Raw genomic sequence first — 19,883 nt, 5'->3', positions numbered from 1 at the left:
TTAAAAATAATTTATTTTTTAAACCCAATAAAAATCTTAAATAACCCAACATTGTACAAGGAAAACCTCATTTGAGATTGGTTTTCTAGATTATTTTGAAATTTTATCCAATTTTTTATAAATTTTATTTGTCACTTAACTATCATTCTATTTATTTCTAACCATCTCATTAATAATTTAATAAACTAAAATATTAAAGTACTTTTACTTTATTTATTTATTTTTATATAAAAAAAAAAGTTTTTTGGACAAAACCTTTTTTTTTCAAATAACCGAATATGGAACAAACCCTTGATGTTACTTTTTATGGTTTTATTTTATTATAAAAATCAAGATAACATATTAAAATATCTTATTTATTTGTAACCAACCAATTAATTAATCATTTAATTTATGACTTGAATACTAAAATACTCTTAACTTATTATCAATTTTAACTACAAATAAACACTATAATAATACAACCCATTAAAACTCAATAATCTATTTCATCAAATCTCAATAAAAAAACTCAGCATCAAAGAAGCTAAAAAGGTTTGTGGGGGTGGGAGTAAAAGTAAAAAAGAAATTAGAGGATGAGATATTATTATTTGATCTTTATTTTCATCAAAGGCCAAAAAGTTTGACTGAAAATTAAAGTTACTTATAAAATAAAGATGTAGAGAGAAAAGAACAGTACACAGTTTCTTTCTTTTGAAGGTTACTAGAAGATTAAGGAGAAAACTATATGAAAAGCTAGTATGGGTAGAACTTAATATAATAAGTTCTTGTCACCTGATCAGACTGTTTTTTTTAAATAAAGAAAGAGAGAAAAGATTCCTTGAAGAAGAGGAACTTCTGGTTGTGCTTGATTAGGGCTAGTTTGATTGATTATTTATCTACTCAACTTATTCGCTAATCATCGGGGTTTGATAGTGTAAAGTTTATTCACATTGTTATTCATGAAACAAAATAGTGAATTCTAATGAAGATCATAAAACTCATGTGTACAATGTCATCTTATCAAATGTGTGAATAGTTAGGAGTGTTTGGGACTTTAAAGTTAGAATCAAAAGAGGACTTAAAGCTGATTTGATCTTGGTTTTTTTAGTTTTGTAAAATGTTTATTTGAATTTTTTAAAACTCTGCCTATCACAATCAAAAGCATGATAAAATTTAAATTTTAAATAACTATTTTTTTAATAATTTATCTTAAACAAATTTCAAATAACCCATTTTTTATCAGATCTTCTTAGACAAACCCTATAAAATTTCTAAAGAAACTCAATATCAAACAAGTCCTTAAAGCCCTCTCAAAGATTTGTTTGAGTTTTTCCTTACCAAAACTCACAATATCACATTTTATATATTTTCAAACTATTAAATCACTAAATTGATCAATCAAAATATTAAAACATACAACTTTATTTTTAAAATATTTAAATTTTAAATACAATTTTTTTATAATAATTTAATTAATTAAAACCCTAAACAAACTATTTTTACATCGAAACAAAATTTAGAAAAAATAAATAAACATAACCCAAGAGCTCGTTTGATATGGGTCTTTCGGGATATTACCTATTTATTTATTTTTAAATATTGATCTCTTTATTAAAATACTATCGCTTTAACCATTAAATAACTAATTTTATTAATTAAAATACTATAAATTACATATAATTTATTTTTATTTTAAATAAAATAAGACATTTTAATAACTAAACCAATTAAAACCTAAATAAGATGAACTAGCTCCAACATAAACCACATCTTAGTTATTTAATAATTTATATTCACTTTCTACTCTCCATGCTCTCCTTGGGATTTTCAACCCATCTTTTAAGTAGAGAAAATAAACACTAAATTATACACACCACTTCTCTCTCTCTTTCACTCTTTTTTTTTTTCATTATGGAATCTCCAAATCTCCACTACCACCAGCAACATCATCATCATCAACTCCAAGATAGTAATAATAATCCACTTCTACCATCTTCATCTTCTCTCCAAACATCATCCCCTTCTTGCTTTGGACCGACTGTAACCGCCACTCTTCCTCTCACTTCTTCGAGCATCAATCTCTTGTAAGTAATCTAACATTACATGTTTTTAAGGATCCATGAACTGTGTTTCATATATAGATCCATGAGTTATAACAAGTTAAGAAGAGTGTCATGGATAGGTTTTTTAATTTTCGGTGGAGTTTTGAGAACATAAACTCGTGTCGGTCATAGATTCGAGTCTTCAAACTAGGGTTATGTAACTAGGGTTTCTGACATCATATTTGATATTTTGGTTTGATGTTTGATATTTGATAGTTTTAGGAAACTAGGGTTTCTGACATCATATATATATGGTCACTATTTTCAGGAACCATGGTAACTACATGAATAAAAATAATGGAACTATTGATGTAGATTCAAGGGTGCAAAATGATATTTCAGTCCATCCTATGATAAGTAACTCAATGACCCAAGATTTCAATTATTGGGGATGTTCTAATAATCTTCAATCTACACATGATTATGGATCTTCATCATCAGATTCATACCCAAAATTCACAGACTTATTGTTACAGAATTCATCATCATCTGGTCAAGATCTTAATATGATGAAGAATCATGATTTATATTCTAGTAATAATATTAATCATGTGTATCCGACCATAAATGTGTTGTCGGCGGTGGAGATGAATCTTGAAGGGTCGGATCTGTTTCCTAATTGTGGGAGATTTTCTGGGCATGATGATTATGGTAATAATAATCTTAATTATGAGTTCACACAAATGCAACAACAATTATCAATTCAAGGATGCAAGCCCTTCAACAACTCTAGTCAAGTTAGTACTTTCTCTCTCACTATATTTTTAGGTTGAAATTCTTATATATTACAAATCAAGTTAGAACATAGTTAAAACGTCTTAAGTTACTATAAAATCATATAAACAAACGTGTTGTTGAGATCGTGTTAATTTCTTAAACTAAAATAATAATCCCATTTTAATTTAGGATAACAAAATTATTACATCTTTAAAAATAATTAGAAAAAACAAACTATTTATAAAATTAACCATGTTAAATAACACAAATTTTCCTTTTCTAAAAAAGTAACACAAATTATTTTTACTACTGAATAAAATGAAAAAAAAACATATGAGAAACATCTGCATAAAATATTTTTTTTATTATTTTGGAAAGTTAGTATGACTCATTCACATTTTCGTCTATTTAAAACGTTTTTAGTATGAACAGATAATATTAGAATTTTGATTTATATTTGAATATTCAAACAATCATCTTAAAAAAAACAAAAAAAAAAAAAACACTTGCCACTCATCATTAGTAATGATAGGTGTTTATACTAACTATTTTTACTTCAAAATTAATCATTTTATTTCATTCAAAAAACAAAATATATTAATCATTTTATACCTTAATATTGACAATGTAATATAGTAAAGCTATTAAAAAAAAGGTTGTGGGTTGACTATTTGTGTGACTTAAGAATGCTAAACTCTAGATTAAATTGAACATATATAACAAATCAAAGAGCACCCCTTTGATTTACTTTTTTTTTTCTTCAAAAGTGTTTCTTTTTAAATTTCCTTTTCCTATTCTTGTTTGATTCAAAGAAAAGCCAAAGCACTTTTAATTTTCTCTTTAACCCTTCATTGCTTTTGCCCCTTGGAAGAAAGAGAGGAAAAGCAAACCCTTTCTTTATTTGCCATGCCAAGGAGTGTACATCCCACCAGCTTTATACATTGCAAGAAATTTCTACTTTATCTACGGAAAAACAAAGTCGAAACGGGAGTTATGATTATAGGGCTCGTAAAAGGATAACTTGAATTGAAAGAATTTTAACTTATAAGAGTTAGATTTAAACGGGAGTTGAGTTGTAGGTTGGTGTTAACTTTTCTTTTTTTCCTTATAAATTAAACTAGGGTATGAAATAAAGTTAAATTATTATATTATTATTCATGATTCAATTAATTGTATGATTAATATTCTTTTTTTGTAGTTATTAATGGAACCCTTTAGCAAGAATGGAGGAGAGCCTCTACAAAAGAAGTCTCGTTCTGATTCGCGTGCTTCCTGTCCACCAATTAAGGTAACTATATATATATAACAAATTTATGCATTATTTTTTATTCATTTTTAAATAAAACATGTTACTATGTATGTAAAAAGTATACAAAAGCTTACATATATAACTAAATAGGTAAACTAAAAGAATGTAGATAGGAGAATCAAGTTGAAAAGGGAAAAAATGAACTCTTTCCTCACTTATAAAATACAATTTTGATAATATAAACTAACACAATAGTCAATTCAACAATGAAAAAAGGTCAAAAGAATTAGTTTAAACATGTATTCACATTAGTTAATCTAATACAGTCAATATGGTCTAAATTCGAAGTTGAATGAGTTTCAATACATAATAAACACGAAAGTTAATTCAACAATGAGTTACTTAAAAAAAATAGTTTAATACATGTAATGACATTAATTAATCTAATATAAAGTCAAGGTCTAAATTCCGAGTTGGATATGGGTTTAAACAATTTTATTTTTTTTTATAAATTCAAGATTTGTTTTTTTAATTTTCATTCTAATATTGATTTAAATAAATTTTTATAAAGTATACCTTAATTATATATTAATTTTTCAGTTCAAACTTAGCTTCACTCTTACACTATTTTCAAACAAAATCACCTTTTTTAAGCTCAAAATTCTCTTATGAACTCATAGTAAATACGTCTAAATTTGAATGATTCTCTTTTCATACATTGATAGTTGATATATTAAAGTCTCGTATTCTCATACCATCTTTTCATTTTCATTGCTCTAATCATGCACAAAATTTTGTTTTATTAATTTTAAGACGATGGTTGTATCAATTTGACTCCGAAAATTTTCAAACAAAGTTTCCAACTAAACGATCTTTCTCTTCATTATGCATATGATCTCCCATTCATTACGGCTAACTATGAAAAGTAATTTTTTTGTCATTAAAGCTCTTTAATGACTGAATTTTTAACAATATAATGATTAGTGTCAATTCTTAGGATTTATATATCTCATATTTGGTATAGTCTCACTTAACTATTTAATTTTTAATACTTAGATTATATTCACCAACTAAAATTGGTAAAATGCTTCATTGATATGTTTCTTAAACAATTTATATGTTAAATATTTCCAGGTTAAAAAAGAGAAGCTAGGAGATAGAATTGCAGCACTTCAACATTTAGTGGCACCTTTTGGCAAGGTAATTTTATGTGTAGTCTCATATTTTTTCAATCTAAAATATATATCACTTTTTAATTTCAATAATTTATTTGATTTAAATAACTTATTTAGTTTCAATAAAATATTTGCAGACAGATACAGCATCAGTGTTAATGGAGGCTATTGGATACATCAAATTCCTTCAAAACCAAGTGGAGGTGTGTAATTCTTAGTTAATCATCATGTTTTGTATAAACACTACTTACAATCTTTCGATTCATTTTTAAATTTTAATAACATTTCGGGCATACAGACTCTAAGTGTACCATATATGAAAGCGTCACACGTCAAACAAGTCGAGAGAACTATGTCTCAAGTGGTAAGAATTAAAATAAACGAATCTATATGAAATCGTTACATTTTATAAATATGATATCTTATAATTGACTAATTATTACATATATCGTACTACTAATGACCATTTCAGAGTCCGAGTGATCAACAGTTGAACAAGAAAGAAAAGCCAAAGAGTGATTTGAGAAGTCGAGGACTATGTCTGGTGCCATTTTCGTGTTTGTCATATGTTACAGATGGAGGTGGAGGTATTTGGTATCAAGATTTCAATGGAGCTTAAAAACATAAGAAGCTTATAAAGTGCATGCAATGTTATATGAACTAGTTGATTATTGCATGCATAGGGTTTCAACAATGGAGCAAATTTGGTCATTCTTGAAAGTTTTGATGGACCAAGTTTGATCCATTCAATGTGGTGAAGAAAATCATGTAAGAGATAATAATCTTAGATTTATTTTAATTTCTTGTTAGATATTTTACCCATCTTCTTGGATGTTCTTTCTAGTATTTTACAACTTATTATAATCGTGTTATTTCCTTTAATTTACTTTAATATTAATTAGTAAACAATCTTTATAAGAATTTAAATGGGGCAAAGTTATTATTTTTTAATTAGATGCTTATATATAATAAAAATAAGTGTCACAATAAGACATTTATTTTATGAATATATTCCCCCACTAAATTTGTAAGTATTTCAAATCTAGCTAAATATTTTTACTTTTAGAATTCAAACATAGTAATATATTATCTAGCTGATATTGAATTGAATATAGTTTTGATACAATAAAAATCAATATGATTTATTCAAATAACCAAAATCAATTATTTCATCCAGATTCAAAATATGTTCATTAAAGTTAGGGAGTAATAAGAAATTTTACCAATACTAACTTTAATTTTTAGTCTTTATTTAATAATAAAATTTATTTGAAAGTGTTATTATCTTTGATATTTTTGCAGTAAATTTTATTTAATTAATTACAATGTACAAACTTTGAATATCATTTAATGAATGTACATGGCTAGATATCATTAAAAAATAATTATTAAACTTACTTAAATGTCTAAAATATTCAATTCACCAAATATAAGGTTGAATATAAGATCTTGATCAAATATAATCAATCATAATATGACTGAATTTAAATTTATTCAAGAAACCAATCAAATTTAATTTGCGATTACCTATTTAGTTATAAAAAAACAATTTCAAGAGGTTCTCTGCGTTTTTTTTATTAATGAACTTGATTTACCTTTAACAAAATATAATTAAAGCTTTATAATTATATATATATATATATAATTCAAGAAGACAGTAAAAACTATATCAAATCAATCTTTTAACCTACTATCAAAATACTAATATCAACATGAAAAATCAAATCCCAGCATTAAACATGAAATCTCAACTTAAATTTGAAAACACATTACCTTAGGTCCTCAACCCATTGTCCGAAATTGGGTGCTTTGATCGAAGGAGGCTCCGTGACTTTGTTCTAACTAACAATTTTCAAATATATATTTTAACAAGCGAATTTAGTCAAATGAACTTTTTAAGATTTAAAAACACAATAGAAGAGGGAAACAAATTAAGCAAGATTCGAAACTCAAGATTTCTCGAATTACTTAACAAATGTTCTAACAGATTGTAAACATAAAACCTAAGAAATAAACTATTAAAATCGAAAAGAAAAACAAAAAAATGCTCTTGTTGAGAGTCAAACTCAAGACCTCCCGCTTACTAAACGGGTGCTCTAACCAACTGAGCTACAAGAGCTTTTGTTTTAATTTTTGTTGTTTTACCATTTTATTAATAGTTATGTTATCAACTTTTGAAATTGTTTGTTATGATTAAATATCAAGCCCATTATAAATTTATTAAAATATCCTATAAAATCTCTTTTTTTCTTATCATGAATTTGTCAAGATATGAATCTTCCATTATTAATTGTAAACATAAACCCTATATAATGTAAAAGTTATTAGTAGATTAAATGTTGAGTTTGGTATGATATTTGAATGTAAAACAAATAACGGAGAATTATATCTTGAATCAATCAAAAAAATATTGACGTTGACATGAAAATTCAAAATTAAATATAAGGCTTAAATCAAAACACGTTACCATTTTTTTTAAAATTTGGTGTTTTAGTTCAAAGATGTCGTGGCTTTGTCGGGGTTTGGGGAAGAATAAGACTAGGACTTCTTTTGAGTATTTCAACACAAAAATTGAGTCTGACATAACTAATCAAATTTTGTATAATTTTTTAGAATATAAATAAACTAAAAATGTCATTGTTTAGATTCAAAGATAAAGTCTAATGTTTTAACCAATCCAACAATAATGTTTTAATATATTTTGATGATAAGAATCCTAGGATAATCACAAGTGACTTATCAAATGAGGGTGTCTTCTTTCTCTATAAAACATTCTCTAATTCATTTTTCTCCATCAGTTAACATATTTTATCACCAATTATCACTATATCAGAATATTTAAAATCAAAATCAAATATTCAGACCACAAACAAAAACCTTAACAATAACATGAAAAATCAAATTTTTACGTCAAAATGAAACTCAAATTCAAGCTTAAATTGATAATAGATTAATATTTTGTTTTTGTTGGGATTGAGTGTTCTAAAAAGAAGTAGGTCTCTATTTATAGAGTCGCAGTTCGAGATGAGATTGATATATTGTTTTGAATAAACTTTATTTATCTTTTAGATAAATTTAAATTTAGCTTTATTACGTCGGTTATACTCAATCAAGACCCTACATATCTGATTCTACGTATAAAATAATTCATGTTCCACATATTTTAAACTCGTTTATTTGTATAAATTATATATTCAATTCTAATATATCAATTTTTTTTATAATAAAACCTATGAATATTTTTACTTTATTTCCTTGTTCAAATACTATGAAATTTATGTGTTTTAGAACAAACGGATAATTGAAGCAAATGATCGGGAATAACCAAAAGTGCGGGCTCATAATTTAAATAGCGCTGGTGACCCTCTTTTTTTTAATGACAATTATACCCTTGTGTAACGCAACTCCAGTTGCGTGACGCAACCAAATTTTTTTTTTCAATTTTTTTTTGGCTCGCGATTGCGTAACGCAACTGGGGTTGCGTGACACAACTGGGGCATGCGTGACGCAATAAGAATATTTTCATCAGAAAAAAAATGGGTCATCAACGCTATTTAATTTATTCACTCTCACCAACAGCAATTCACCTTTTTTTTATAGGTCATTTTCTCAAATTTCCCAAACAAACCCTCCCCTGTTTCTTGTCACAATGGTAGAAGGTTGCAGAGAGAGGATTCTACGTCAGAAGAGAAGAAAAGAATAAGGTACCCTCTTCGACAAAGATCGATTGATCATCTTTCATTCATTTGCTTTACATCTTTCTCAAAACTTCAACTTGTTGCGGCTGATTTTGGTTCTTAATCCGATGAGAACTACAGCTTTTCACATTTTAAATCCACATGAATTAGGTCTTTACTGTTCGGAGTGGAAATTTTCAATTGCATTTCGAATTTCTCACCAAATCTACAGTCTTTTCAGCCACGATGATTAGGAATCACATAAACAGATTTGGGTCGCTATATCACAACTTCCCCATTGTCAAGAGGACTTATCAGGTTGTGGTGGCTGCAACTAAAGAAATGGGTATTGGAAAAAATGGTAAACTTCCATGGAATTTGCCTTCAGACCTTCGATTTTTCAAGGAAATTACTGTAACTGCGTCTTCTGAGAAGATGAACGCAGTTGTGATGGGAAGGAAAACTTGGGAGAGTATTCCTACTAAGTACAGACCTCTACCTGGTCGCTTGAATGTTGTTCTAACCACCCGGGGTGGATCGTATGATATTGTCACTTCTGAGGATGTTGTTAAGTGTGGAAGCTTGCCTACTGCTTTGAACTTTTTGGCTGAAAGTTCTATCTCTTCGAAGATAGAGCGAGTGTTTGTTATTGGAGGTGGCGAGGTACTGAGGTAAACATACATATAAACTGTGTGCTTCTTGTATATTAGATGGAATTCCTAATCTTGCATTGAGTTTTAGATGTGTTATGTGTTTTTTTTCTTATTAACTGATGATCCCATGTTGTTATGACCTGTACTTGTTATTTTGTTAGAATGATTCACTAGGGTTCTTGACTTCTGTGTTATCTGTGAATTAAGGAATATAGTTTTTACAAGTCAATGAAACAAGAAGCGAAACGAGCTTTTGATGAAAGTTGAGGAAGCAAAATGAACTTATTTCAAAAACAATTGTTGTTATTCTTCTATACAGGGAAGCATTGAATGCGCCAGAATGTGAAGCTATTCATATGACGAAAATTGAATCCAATATCGAGTGTGACACTTTTATTCCTCCTGTGGATTTATCTGCATTTCAGCCATGGTATTCATCTTCAACCTTGGTGGAGAACGACATTTCTTTCAGGTTCGTGACTTATGTTCGTATGAATAGGTCTATTATTGGAAATTCAGATGAAGAGGATCTTACCTTCTTGCCCCAGATGATTCTCGAGAGAAAAATAATGAGTATGGGCATCTGAAAGTTGGTTATGGCTCCCCAAAAGTATGATTCTGAGCTCCATTTTCATTACCCTGACTGAGGAGCAGACAAATATTTGAGAACAAGACTCGTCGAGAAGAATGATATTGAACTCCATCTTCATCACCTGACTGAAGTGCGATCAGGTAACCATGTGTCTTTAGTTGCATGTATCATTGAAAAATTTAGAGCTGAATTGAGAATTGTGTGACGTTTGGATGTTGTGGCTTCTTAAATATCCACGCCACTTGTTTTTGTTTTATATTATCGAGAAGAAAAAAATCTCACTAGCTTACTTATGCCCTGATGAAGTGGTTTATTGGAGGAACCTATGGATCTATTGATCAAACTGAGATTATCCACTAGCCTGGCAAATCTATGTATTCTCAAACATGGGCAGTTCAGAACAAACATCTAAACCAAGATTTCATACTATTTCCAATGTAAGACAAAGCCTTCAATCCTATGAAACATTAATCTTAATATGAGGTTCCTTTCTTTGAGAAGACATTTATATTGGGCATCATGTATGCATGAAATAACACAACTTAGTAGTTGTTCAAGTAGACTAACTTAAGTTACCTAACCCAGAACTCTAAATCCCTAAAACTAAAGGGCTTAAGATACCCCACTTAAAAGTCAATTTCAGCCTTTGAGAATCCCCAAATATCGTCCCCATTCAAACACTATGTTTCTGGATCCGGATTCATTTCGTTTATGCCCCACCCTTAGAAGATGATCCGGGAAGGAATCTCATATGGAAAAGCTCCCTTCTCTTGTTAAGACCATCGTAAAAGGCTCTATGCGTATCTTTCTAGTCCCATTGTGGAGCTCAATTAGATGACTCTTGCAATATTGAATTTTAATTATTTTTCATTTTGTATCCATAACCATCCATGGCTAGCTAGGATTTTTCTCTACCGAAAGAAACTCTTCATCATCTTGCTTGTGCATTTGTTCTTCCTCCATTCCAAGTATAGAATCTTGCAGTCTCTTCAATCTCCCTTCCCTCAAATCCCTCCTCCATAGTTCTTTTTTTGGATCCTTACTATGATTACTATTTTTATAAATCTAAATGAAACATGTTTCCTTTCTTAGTCCTCATAAATCTAATTTGTTTCAACTCTTGTCTCTTTTGAATCAGCAAGTTGAATTGTGTTTGTTTGTTTGTTTTTGAAAGGATATGATTCATTTAATCGTGAAGATCACAACCAAATGGTGGAAAACTCATTAAAAACAATAAACATAGTTTATCATAAATGATCAAGGCACAACTCAAGATACCAACACTTGTGATCGCCAAAAGAGATAAAACAACTTGCAACCAAACAATTCTCTCTAACCGCGCAAGAGTTTAGAAAACCGGTAAGCCAAGAGAGTTGATAAGTTGTCTGTCAGGCTTTGTCTGAGCGAAGTCTATACACCTCCATTAAACTCTTTATTTCATCTATGGATATTTTGATTTGTGTCTCAATAAATGCTGTTTTTAAACATGATCTCATATGAATTCACATTCATCTCAATGATATGGTTTTGTGGTGGGATGTCTATTTTTGGTATAATGAGGAAAGGGTCCTCTTTAAATTGGTCATTTTCTCTCCATTATTGCTCATTTAATTTACAACCCACTTTGAAAGTAACAAATATACACATTTCATATATGATTCATTTCAATATAATTTTTTTCGCCATTTTCTTCTACGATCCATTACAGAATGTAGCAGTGATTACGAGAATCAGGATGAATCGCGATCGGGATTGGATAATACCAAACATCACACTTATGACATGTCTTAGGAACATGAAATTCTTTCTTCTCATCTTTCTTCTCTTCCTTGACAGGACCTATGCTTATAAGTTGAGCTGTTTTCCTAAATTTCCTCACATTCTTGATTATACAAACCGGGTCAGCTTCGCCAATGACTGTCGCCGTGTTCTTCGATGGGTCGAGGCTGATAGAGCTAATCCCTTCGATGGTTGAGATTAATTTCATAACTTTCAATCTACATCTTGAACAAAGAAGCTCTACTGACACAACTGTTTTCTGTATGAATGATTCAAAAATATGTAACAAATAAATATGAATCCATGAGTAATAAATTAAAGGATATGAGATTTATAGAAATGAGATAACCTTGGACATTTTAATGATAGCTTCTGTAGACACAATGCTTAACCAGATGATAGCAAAGAAAGTTGTTCGAGTATATCTATATTATATATATGCTTAGTTTGGTATTGGGTTATTTGAAATAATTCACTTTTTTTTTTTGTTAAATGGTTCATTAATGTTAAAAAAAAATAATAATAAAATTGTTTAAGAGAGAAAATAAAAAAATAAAACTCACAAAATATTTAATATGAAATGAATACAAACATGTTGCTGGGTATGAAAGAGATATTTTTAATAAGTCCCAATTATGAGAATATAAGTTATTACAATAGAGACAAATGTAAGAAATTGAATGGCCTATTGGTTGAATTATTTTATTATAAAAATATTATTATAATTAAATATTAATTCATTCATTATTTTATTAGTTACATTTTTTTAATTTATTAATTAAAATATTATATATATGTAATAAAAACATTAATTATTCTCCTATATTAATAATGTTCTAGTGACAAAAAAAAAAAAAAAAAATTTATAGGAGAACCAAAAGTTACAAGATTAATTCACACATATTTTTTGTTTTGTTTTCCTACAAAAAGACTTACTTTTTCAAAATTACACCAATTAATTTATTTAAATAATTTAAAGTTTATTCTAAACATAAATAATTTTTTCGTTTTGGGTTATTTTGAATAACCAAAACTCATCGCATCACTCTTTTCTTATGTATCATATCACTTGATTCATTAACCAAAATACCTTATATTTTAAATTATTATTTATTATTATATATTAATACAATTTAAGTCTTTGTATAAAAAAAAATATATCACCCTCTCAAAACTATCACCCATCATTATTTTTTTTCCAAATAAACATGTTATTTAAATAATGAGTTAGGAAAAATATTTGGTAAAAACTAATTAAAGAACAAATCTAATAATATTTTTCTCTTTTTCATTATAAGATAATCTTTTACTTCATGTTAATCAAAATCACTAACAAATTAAATAAATTATAAATAAATAAAGTGAATATGTATAATTATAATTTTTTTACCGTCTGTCAGTGGACTTCTTGCACACAATTTACCTCAATTGTTGAGCTCTTATTATATATATATTAAGAATAAGAGAATTAAGTGATAGACTTTGTCATTTCTAACTATCTGTGGGGCATTAAGAAACTATTTTAATAACTATCTTCAATTTACTTACCATAACAAAAATGAAAAATAAGAAGAATCAACAATATTTTGAAAAGGTTTTCTAACTAATTAAAGCGGATTTTCATGTCTAAAATTGTAATAATATGATGAAATATTATCAAAATATCAAAATAATAAATAAATTAGCCGCTTCAAACAAGACTTTAGAATCTGATCATACAAATATTTAAATATGGTTATTTTTACTTTAAGAGTGGGTCTATGTATTACTTACCATAAAAATTGAAAAACAAAATTCAACAATATTTTAAAAAAGACTTTCCAACTCCAATTAAAGTGGTTTGAAATATATAGAAATATGATATCTCAATCTATATATATATATAATAGGATGCTTAATTTTGAAAGTGTCCGGATTACCGAGTCGAGAGTTGTGGTTAATTTGGATATATATGTGAGAGTAATAGATACTTGGGTCGGATTCTGAGTTGACCCGTTCATAAACTTAAAACGGTTAAAAACAAAATTAAAAATGCTATAGGTATGTTTCGAACTCGCAACCTAACAAAAATAAGTACAACTCTTTAATCAACTAGGCTAATAAAACTTTATATTTTAAATTCAACCAAATTTGATAACACAAGGCGTTATAACAATATATTTTTATCCGTGTGCACTGCACGAACGAGGATCTTCCTAGTTAGCTTAATCTCATTTGACATATTTTATTAAAATGGAACTTACACAAATCTGAAAAAAGTTTGAAATGATAATTTCTTTAGAAATAATTGATAAATAAGTTTCCTCAAGATAAAATTGCTTATATCCTTTCCTATTTGTATAGTCTTTGATAACACACATTTCTTATTTCTCAATCATATTTCATGAAGACAATTGGATTGATTCAATTACTATTTGATGCTCAAATTTGTGTACTTTATTAAATTGAGTACAAACTTTTTAATTGAGTCCTATGAAATTCGAACTATCATAATTTTATTAATTTGAGACTTTTCCTAAATGGACAAACACTGTGTACAATATACCAATTTAAACGTATTTATATTTTAAATTTAGTAATTTTTCAAGATATACACGTTCTAAATTGTCGAATGCAGTTTGAATGTCTTACAAAAAATATATAATGTGTGAAAATAGTTACAAAATATTCGAAAAGATAGAAAATTATTATTTCTCTTTTATAAATATGATAAATTAATTAAGAAAAAAAACACTACGATAAAGTAAGAAGCCCATTTGGGATAATTTTTTAAATAACTAAAATGATGATGGTTCGAGTCTCATGTAATTATAACACAATTCATAGTTAAAATTCTATTTAATAAAACTTCTGATATTATTTGACTAATGTGAGCAATTGTGGTATGTAATCACAAATGAAAATTCATTCAAAAACAGAAAATGATTATGCAATTCAATAATAACAATCAATGAGTTTTAGAACATTGCTAACACAATCAACATTATTAGATTTATGGGCTCTACAAAATGTCTTTTTATTTTAAAAAAAGTTTATATAGAATTGTGATAATATTATAATAATCACAATAAAATGAATACCAATACTACAAATTACATGACCACAATCTACTCCCTTATTAATTTTTTTATTACATAATATTTGGAGAACTAAAAATTAGGATCTGTAGCTATAATAGTGGTAAACTAATTCTCTGATATACATTAATTTACTAGTAGAGGTTTATATTTTCTTAAACTAATCAAAATCACAAATGAATTGCTGCTGCATAATGGCCAATGTGAATCCACTACATTTCAATGCCGGCAGCTTTTTGGGAGAAACGAAAGCTCGTCGGAGCTTCAACGCCACCAAGGTTCTTGGTGGCGTTCGCCTGTCTAAACAGCTGAGGATTGATAATAAAAATGCGAGATTTCGACGTGGTTTTGTTGTTTTTTCTCACCTCGAAGAAGAAAAAGACATGGTTTGTTCATGATATTGTGTTTAAATTACATTAAACCTTACAAAAAAAAACAATTTTGACCATGTTATTGAATTTGTAGATGTTTGATCGTCCGATGGTAGATCCGAAGAATATTGCTTCGATCATTTTAGGTGGAGGTGCTGGTACACGACTCTTTCCTCTTACCGGAAGAAGGGCAAAACCAGCTGTAAGAACTTTTAATATTTCCATTTTTATTAATATAATCCATATTCTTATTAATATATTTTTTTAAAATTTACATTTATATAATATGGGTTATGATCCAGCAAGAACTTCAATGATTTAGAACATAAATATAAATTATATATCTTGATCCGAATGAGAGAAGAAACAGCCAACATGCAATGAATTTATGAATTTGTAACCTAATTCAGGATTGGAATTTTAATTTTATTTTCCAATAGCTTGTTTGATGTTGGAATTTTATGGATTTATCTGGGTTTTTGGGTTAAATTTGTATTTGACTTAGTTTAAAAAAAAAGTTTTTTAAAGTTTAATTTTTATTTTATCATTTAAATAAATAAGAGAAGATATTAAATAAATTATTTTGTTATTTTAGTAGACAAATGAGTGGTTGATATATCAAGTGAAAGTAGAGAAAATATTAAATTTTGGATAAAAATTTCAATATAACTCAATATTTGTAGATTATTTTGTTTGTTGAAATTTTTAAGGATTTTATTTATTTTTATTTTATAGAAATTATCTCATTGTAATTTTAAGTAAATCAATCCTTTCAATTAATTAAAAAATTAAGGTCATATTCTGTTATTAGTATTTAAATTAAAATAATATGTGGATTACATACAAATTCTGTGATTTTTTTTTAGAAAGTAAGTTTTTTTTAAGAAATAAAAATTTAAAAGTTATTAATATATAATGATAAACTAAAATAAAAAATAAATAAATAAATAAAGTTTTAATAATTTAATTAATAAATATAGTGATTTGATATAAGAGAGGGGAAATGATTTTTGATCAGTTTTAAATTATTTAAAAATTTCCAACTATGAACTAAAATATTATTATTTTTATTAAATTTAATAATTTTAATAATCAAATGATATGAATAAAATATTTTTTTATAACAAAACAATCTCTCTATAATTTGGATCAGGTATTATTCAATTTTAAGTTTTAAACATTTTTGAATAGAATTATGATTTTTTAAAAGTGACAACAATACCAATTTCTATTTAATTTTTTGCAGGTTCCAATTGGGGGATGTTATAGACTAATTGATGTACCCATGAGTAATTGCATCAATAGTGGGATTAAAAAGATTTTCATCTTGACTCAATTCAATTCCTTTTCCCTTAACCGTCACATTGCTCGAACTTACAACTTCGGAAATGGTTTGAATTTTGGCGACGGTTTTGTCGAGGTAAAATGCGAAAGAAAGCAGGATTTACGCGTTTTTCAAATAATCTTAGGATTTTTTTTTGTAAAATTGTTTGCAGGTTCTTGCAGCTACTCAAACTCCAGGAGAAGCAGGAAAGAAGTGGTTTCAAGGAACAGCAGATGCTGTTAGACAATTTGTTTGGGTATTTGAGGTATATAAAAACAAATTTATTATTATTTTTTAAATTCAACTGTTGCGGTTAGTTGTAGATTTACATGAATAAAATGACAGGACGCGAAGAACAAAAATGTCGAACACATTGTGATTTTGTCGGGTGATCATCTATATAGGATGAATTATTTGGAATTTGTGCAGGTTTGGTTGAGTTTGATAATTTATTTACTTTTCTAATCGAATTTAACTTTTTTTTTATTTATTTATGTGATTATATATGTTATTGCAGAAGCATGTTGATACTAATGCTGATATTACAGTTTCTTGTGTTCCTATGGATGATAGGTGATTTTATTTCTCTCGATTAATTTTAAATGTTCTTTTAAGAATCGTTTAATTATGATGTTTACGAAAAACTTGTTTTTGTAGTCGAGCATCGGATTACGGGTTGATGAAAATCGACGAAACAGGTCGGATAATTCAATTTGCTGAAAAGCCAAAGGGTCCTGCACTTAAAGATATGGTAAATGAGGATCAATTTATTCATTTAAATTGTTGTTTCAATATTCTACCAAATTAGCCTAAAGTTGTGTTTTTTTGCTTGCTCTTAAATAATTTATAAAAAATCATGTTAGTTAGTTAATTTTCTTTTTTATAAGTTACACTTGTGATGACTCTATGCAAATGTATATGTTGCATTCTCTAAGGTTGACCATAATTAGAAGGTATATATTTTCGAGAAACTCAATATAATGTTTTTTTTTCTCGATGTTTCAGAAAGTGGACACTTCTATTCTCGGGTTATCGGAAGAAGATGCGGATCGATATCCCTACATTGCATCAATGGGTGTTTATGTATTCAAAACTGAAGTCTTGTTAAAGCTTTTAAGGTGGAGTTATCCTTCATCTAATGACTTTGGATCTGAAATTATTCCTTCTGCTGTGGAACATCATAATGTTCAAGTAAGAAATAATGCCTTTAAAACCAAGCATGTCTTGTTTTTTTTAATGTTTGTTATGATCTGAATTGTGTTATGGCATTAACAGGCTTATTTGTTCAATGACTATTGGGAGGATATTGGGACGATAAAATCCTTCTTCGATGCCAACTTGGCCTTAACAGAACATGTTAGTTTTGCAATATTGATTATCAAAATTACTTTTTTCGCAAAAGTGAGAATTGAACTTGAACGATCTTTTTAACATGTTGCAGCCGCCAAAATTTGACTTTAGCGATCCAAAGACGCCTTTTTTCACTTCTCCAAGGTACTTGCCACCTACCAAAATGGAAAAATGCAAGGTAGGAGCAACACAAACAAAAATGTTGTGAAGAAATAATTTTGTTTTTTATGTAACTCGTGATTCTAGTTGTTAATGCAAAGAAATAATAATTTAATTGTTACAAAATAATTTTGTTTTTTGTTTCAGATTGTTGATGCGATAATTTCACACGGGTGTTTTTTGCACGAATGTTATATCGAACACTCGGTTATAGGTGTTCGCTCAAGGTTAGACAGTGGTGTTGAGCTCAAGGTGATCCTACTAACCAAATCTTAAGGGGCTTCTTTTTGTCAATATGATTTCTTTTGATTATGTGATTTTAAGTTTATATAACTTGATCTTAAACATGTTGGGTCGAAAAATTAGCACATTCGTTGATGGAATTTAAATTTGCAGGATACGATGATGTTGGGTGCTGATTACTACCAAACCGAACCGGAAATTGCATCATTATTAGCAGATGGAAAGGTTGCCATTGGTGTCGGCCGAAATACAAAAATAAGGTGCTTTTAGCTCTATATTTCGAAACACTTTTTGAACATGGATAAAAAAAAATCAGCAAAAGTTTTATAAATATATGTCCAATTTAGTTATATTTCAAAACATTATTTTATCTAAATTAACATTTGAATTAATACTAAGACAATAAAAAAAGTGTTTAAAAAAAAACATATTGACATTCCAATAACAATGTTTTCAAATGTCCCATATATGTATATTCAATGTCATCATTTTGAAAACACGGGTTTGGATTGAAATGAGATATATCTTAACTTAGTCCGGTTGATATGTTTATACACATAAAAGATCTAGTGGTGATCTAGTCCAATTGGACTCGGCGATGGCTAAAAAAGTATATTTACATACATTTTTTTATAATCAAATGGTTGCGTTTTGAAGGTTACTCGAGAAAGTATTTTCAAATGAAGTATTTGAGTAAATTATGATTTTTTTTTTTGTGTGTGTAGAAATTGCATCATTGACAAGAATGCCAAGATTGGAAAAAATGTGATAATTGCAAATAATGATGTAAGTTTTATCTATTGATTATATCATTTTTTTAAATTGATGTTAAAAACAAATATAAAAATGCTTCAAAAATAATGATTCTAGGGTGTTGAAGAAGCTGCTAGGCCAGAAGAAGGATTCTACATTAGGTCTGGGCTCACTGTCATCTTGAAGAATGCTACAATAAAGGATGGGACCATCATATAATAAGTACACCATTATTATTAATTAGTGTTCTTTTGTAAACAAAGGTTGTCCAATTTTGCATCATTAAAAAAAATTATTATTGAAAAATAAGTAGAATTTTTATAGTAAATTAGGGGCAATTAGTTCTATAACTAGTACCATTTTTTTAGATGCAATGAACTGTTACATTCTTTTTTTTTCATATTTAGCTTAATTGTTGAATTTTCTTGTAGGAAAGTCCAACTTTGACTTGGAAAATACATCTCGGTTAGATTTTTTTTCTCTTTGATCTTATGAGTGGATTTGAATGGATTGTGTTTGAAAATATGGTGCATCTTAACTTAATTTTATTTAATTAGTTATTTTAATATATATATTTTTATAAATGGTTCAGGTGGGATGAGAATACATGAATTCTTGCACTCTCAATATGAATATTAAATATATATATATATATATATATAAAAAGTTGATATCTAAAC

The 19,883-nt window shown here is 27.9% G+C and overlaps 4 protein-coding genes and 1 non-coding gene across 6 annotated transcripts; 3 read left to right on the top strand and 2 right to left on the bottom strand.

Moving 5' to 3' along the window:
- Positions 1-1,862: 1,862 nt before the first annotated feature.
- Positions 1,863-6,085, top strand: LOC124933006 (transcription factor bHLH110-like). The gene is made up of 7 exons (XM_047473730.1): positions 1,863-2,066; positions 2,353-2,821; positions 4,000-4,089; positions 5,185-5,250; positions 5,363-5,428; positions 5,524-5,589; positions 5,698-6,085. The coding sequence occupies exons 1-7, from the start codon at positions 1,894-1,896 to the stop codon at positions 5,842-5,844; spliced, it is 1,077 nt and encodes a 358-aa protein (XP_047329686.1). The 5' UTR covers positions 1,863-1,893; the 3' UTR covers positions 5,845-6,085.
- Positions 6,086-7,270: 1,185 nt separating this feature from the next.
- On the bottom strand, positions 7,271-7,344 carry TRNAT-AGU. The gene has a single exon. It is a non-coding gene; the product is annotated as a tRNA-Thr (tRNA).
- A 1,502-nt stretch (positions 7,345-8,846) lies between these two features.
- On the top strand, positions 8,847-10,640 carry LOC124931341 (bifunctional dihydrofolate reductase-thymidylate synthase-like). Of its 2 annotated transcripts, none has more exons than XM_047471785.1 (3): positions 8,847-8,929; positions 9,135-9,573; positions 9,875-10,640. In XM_047471785.1, exons 2-3 carry the CDS (start codon positions 9,149-9,151, stop codon positions 10,140-10,142), a joined length of 693 nt encoding a protein of 230 aa, XP_047327741.1. In that variant the 5' UTR covers positions 8,847-8,929; positions 9,135-9,148; the 3' UTR covers positions 10,143-10,640. The 2 variants fall into 2 exon arrangements, with proteins under 2 accessions (XP_047327741.1, XP_047327742.1); XM_047471786.1 differs by having other exon boundaries at positions 8,914-8,929; positions 9,144-9,573.
- A 1,085-nt stretch (positions 10,641-11,725) lies between these two features.
- Positions 11,726-12,334, bottom strand: LOC124931342 (heavy metal-associated isoprenylated plant protein 2-like). Its single transcript, XM_047471787.1, has 2 exons — positions 12,276-12,334; positions 11,726-12,185 (listed from the first exon to the last, which is right to left on the bottom strand). The coding sequence occupies exons 1-2, from the start codon at positions 12,282-12,284 to the stop codon at positions 11,850-11,852; spliced, it is 345 nt and encodes a 114-aa protein (XP_047327743.1). The 5' UTR covers positions 12,285-12,334; the 3' UTR covers positions 11,726-11,849.
- Positions 12,335-15,468: 3,134 nt separating this feature from the next.
- Positions 15,469-19,472, top strand: LOC124931891 (glucose-1-phosphate adenylyltransferase large subunit, chloroplastic/amyloplastic-like). The gene is made up of 13 exons (XM_047472469.1): positions 15,469-15,576; positions 16,621-16,794; positions 16,871-16,963; positions 17,044-17,127; positions 17,216-17,271; positions 17,356-17,449; positions 17,704-17,889; positions 17,974-18,054; positions 18,140-18,226; positions 18,355-18,459; positions 18,604-18,710; positions 19,176-19,236; positions 19,321-19,472. The coding sequence occupies exons 1-13, from the start codon at positions 15,469-15,471 to the stop codon at positions 19,420-19,422; spliced, it is 1,338 nt and encodes a 445-aa protein (XP_047328425.1). The 3' UTR covers positions 19,423-19,472.
- Positions 19,473-19,883: the final 411 nt, after the last annotated feature.

This window comes from Impatiens glandulifera, chromosome 3 (genome assembly GCF_907164915.1).
Source record: "Impatiens glandulifera chromosome 3, dImpGla2.1, whole genome shotgun sequence".
Lineage (NCBI taxonomy): Eukaryota > Viridiplantae > Streptophyta > Magnoliopsida > Ericales > Balsaminaceae > Impatiens > Impatiens glandulifera.
Note: the sequence above shows the minus strand (reverse complement) of the source record. Positions and strands in the feature narration are given on the sequence as shown.

Bases quoted from the DNA above. Each gene is read 5' to 3' on its own strand.
- LOC124933006 (XM_047473730.1), top strand. From the start codon at position 1,894: ATGGAATCTCCAAATCTCCACTACCACCAGCAACATCATCATCATCAA. The intron at 2,822-3,999 runs GTTAGTACTTTC...CTTTTTTTGTAG, and splicing joins CCTTCAACAACTCTAGTCAA to TTATTAATGGAACCCTTTAG. The intron at 5,590-5,697 runs GTAAGAATTAAA...TGACCATTTCAG, and splicing joins AGAGAACTATGTCTCAAGTG to AGTCCGAGTGATCAACAGTT.
- LOC124931341 (XM_047471785.1), top strand. From the start codon at position 9,149: ATGATTAGGAATCACATAAACAGATTTGGGTCGCTATATCACAACTTC. The intron at 9,574-9,874 runs GTAAACATACAT...TCTTCTATACAG, and splicing joins GGAGGTGGCGAGGTACTGAG to GGAAGCATTGAATGCGCCAG.
- LOC124931891 (XM_047472469.1), top strand. From the start codon at position 15,469: ATGTTTGATCGTCCGATGGTAGATCCGAAGAATATTGCTTCGATCATT. The intron at 17,128-17,215 runs GTTTGGTTGAGT...ATGTTATTGCAG, and splicing joins ATTATTTGGAATTTGTGCAG to AAGCATGTTGATACTAATGC. The intron at 17,450-17,703 runs GTAAATGAGGAT...TCGATGTTTCAG, and splicing joins GTCCTGCACTTAAAGATATG to AAAGTGGACACTTCTATTCT.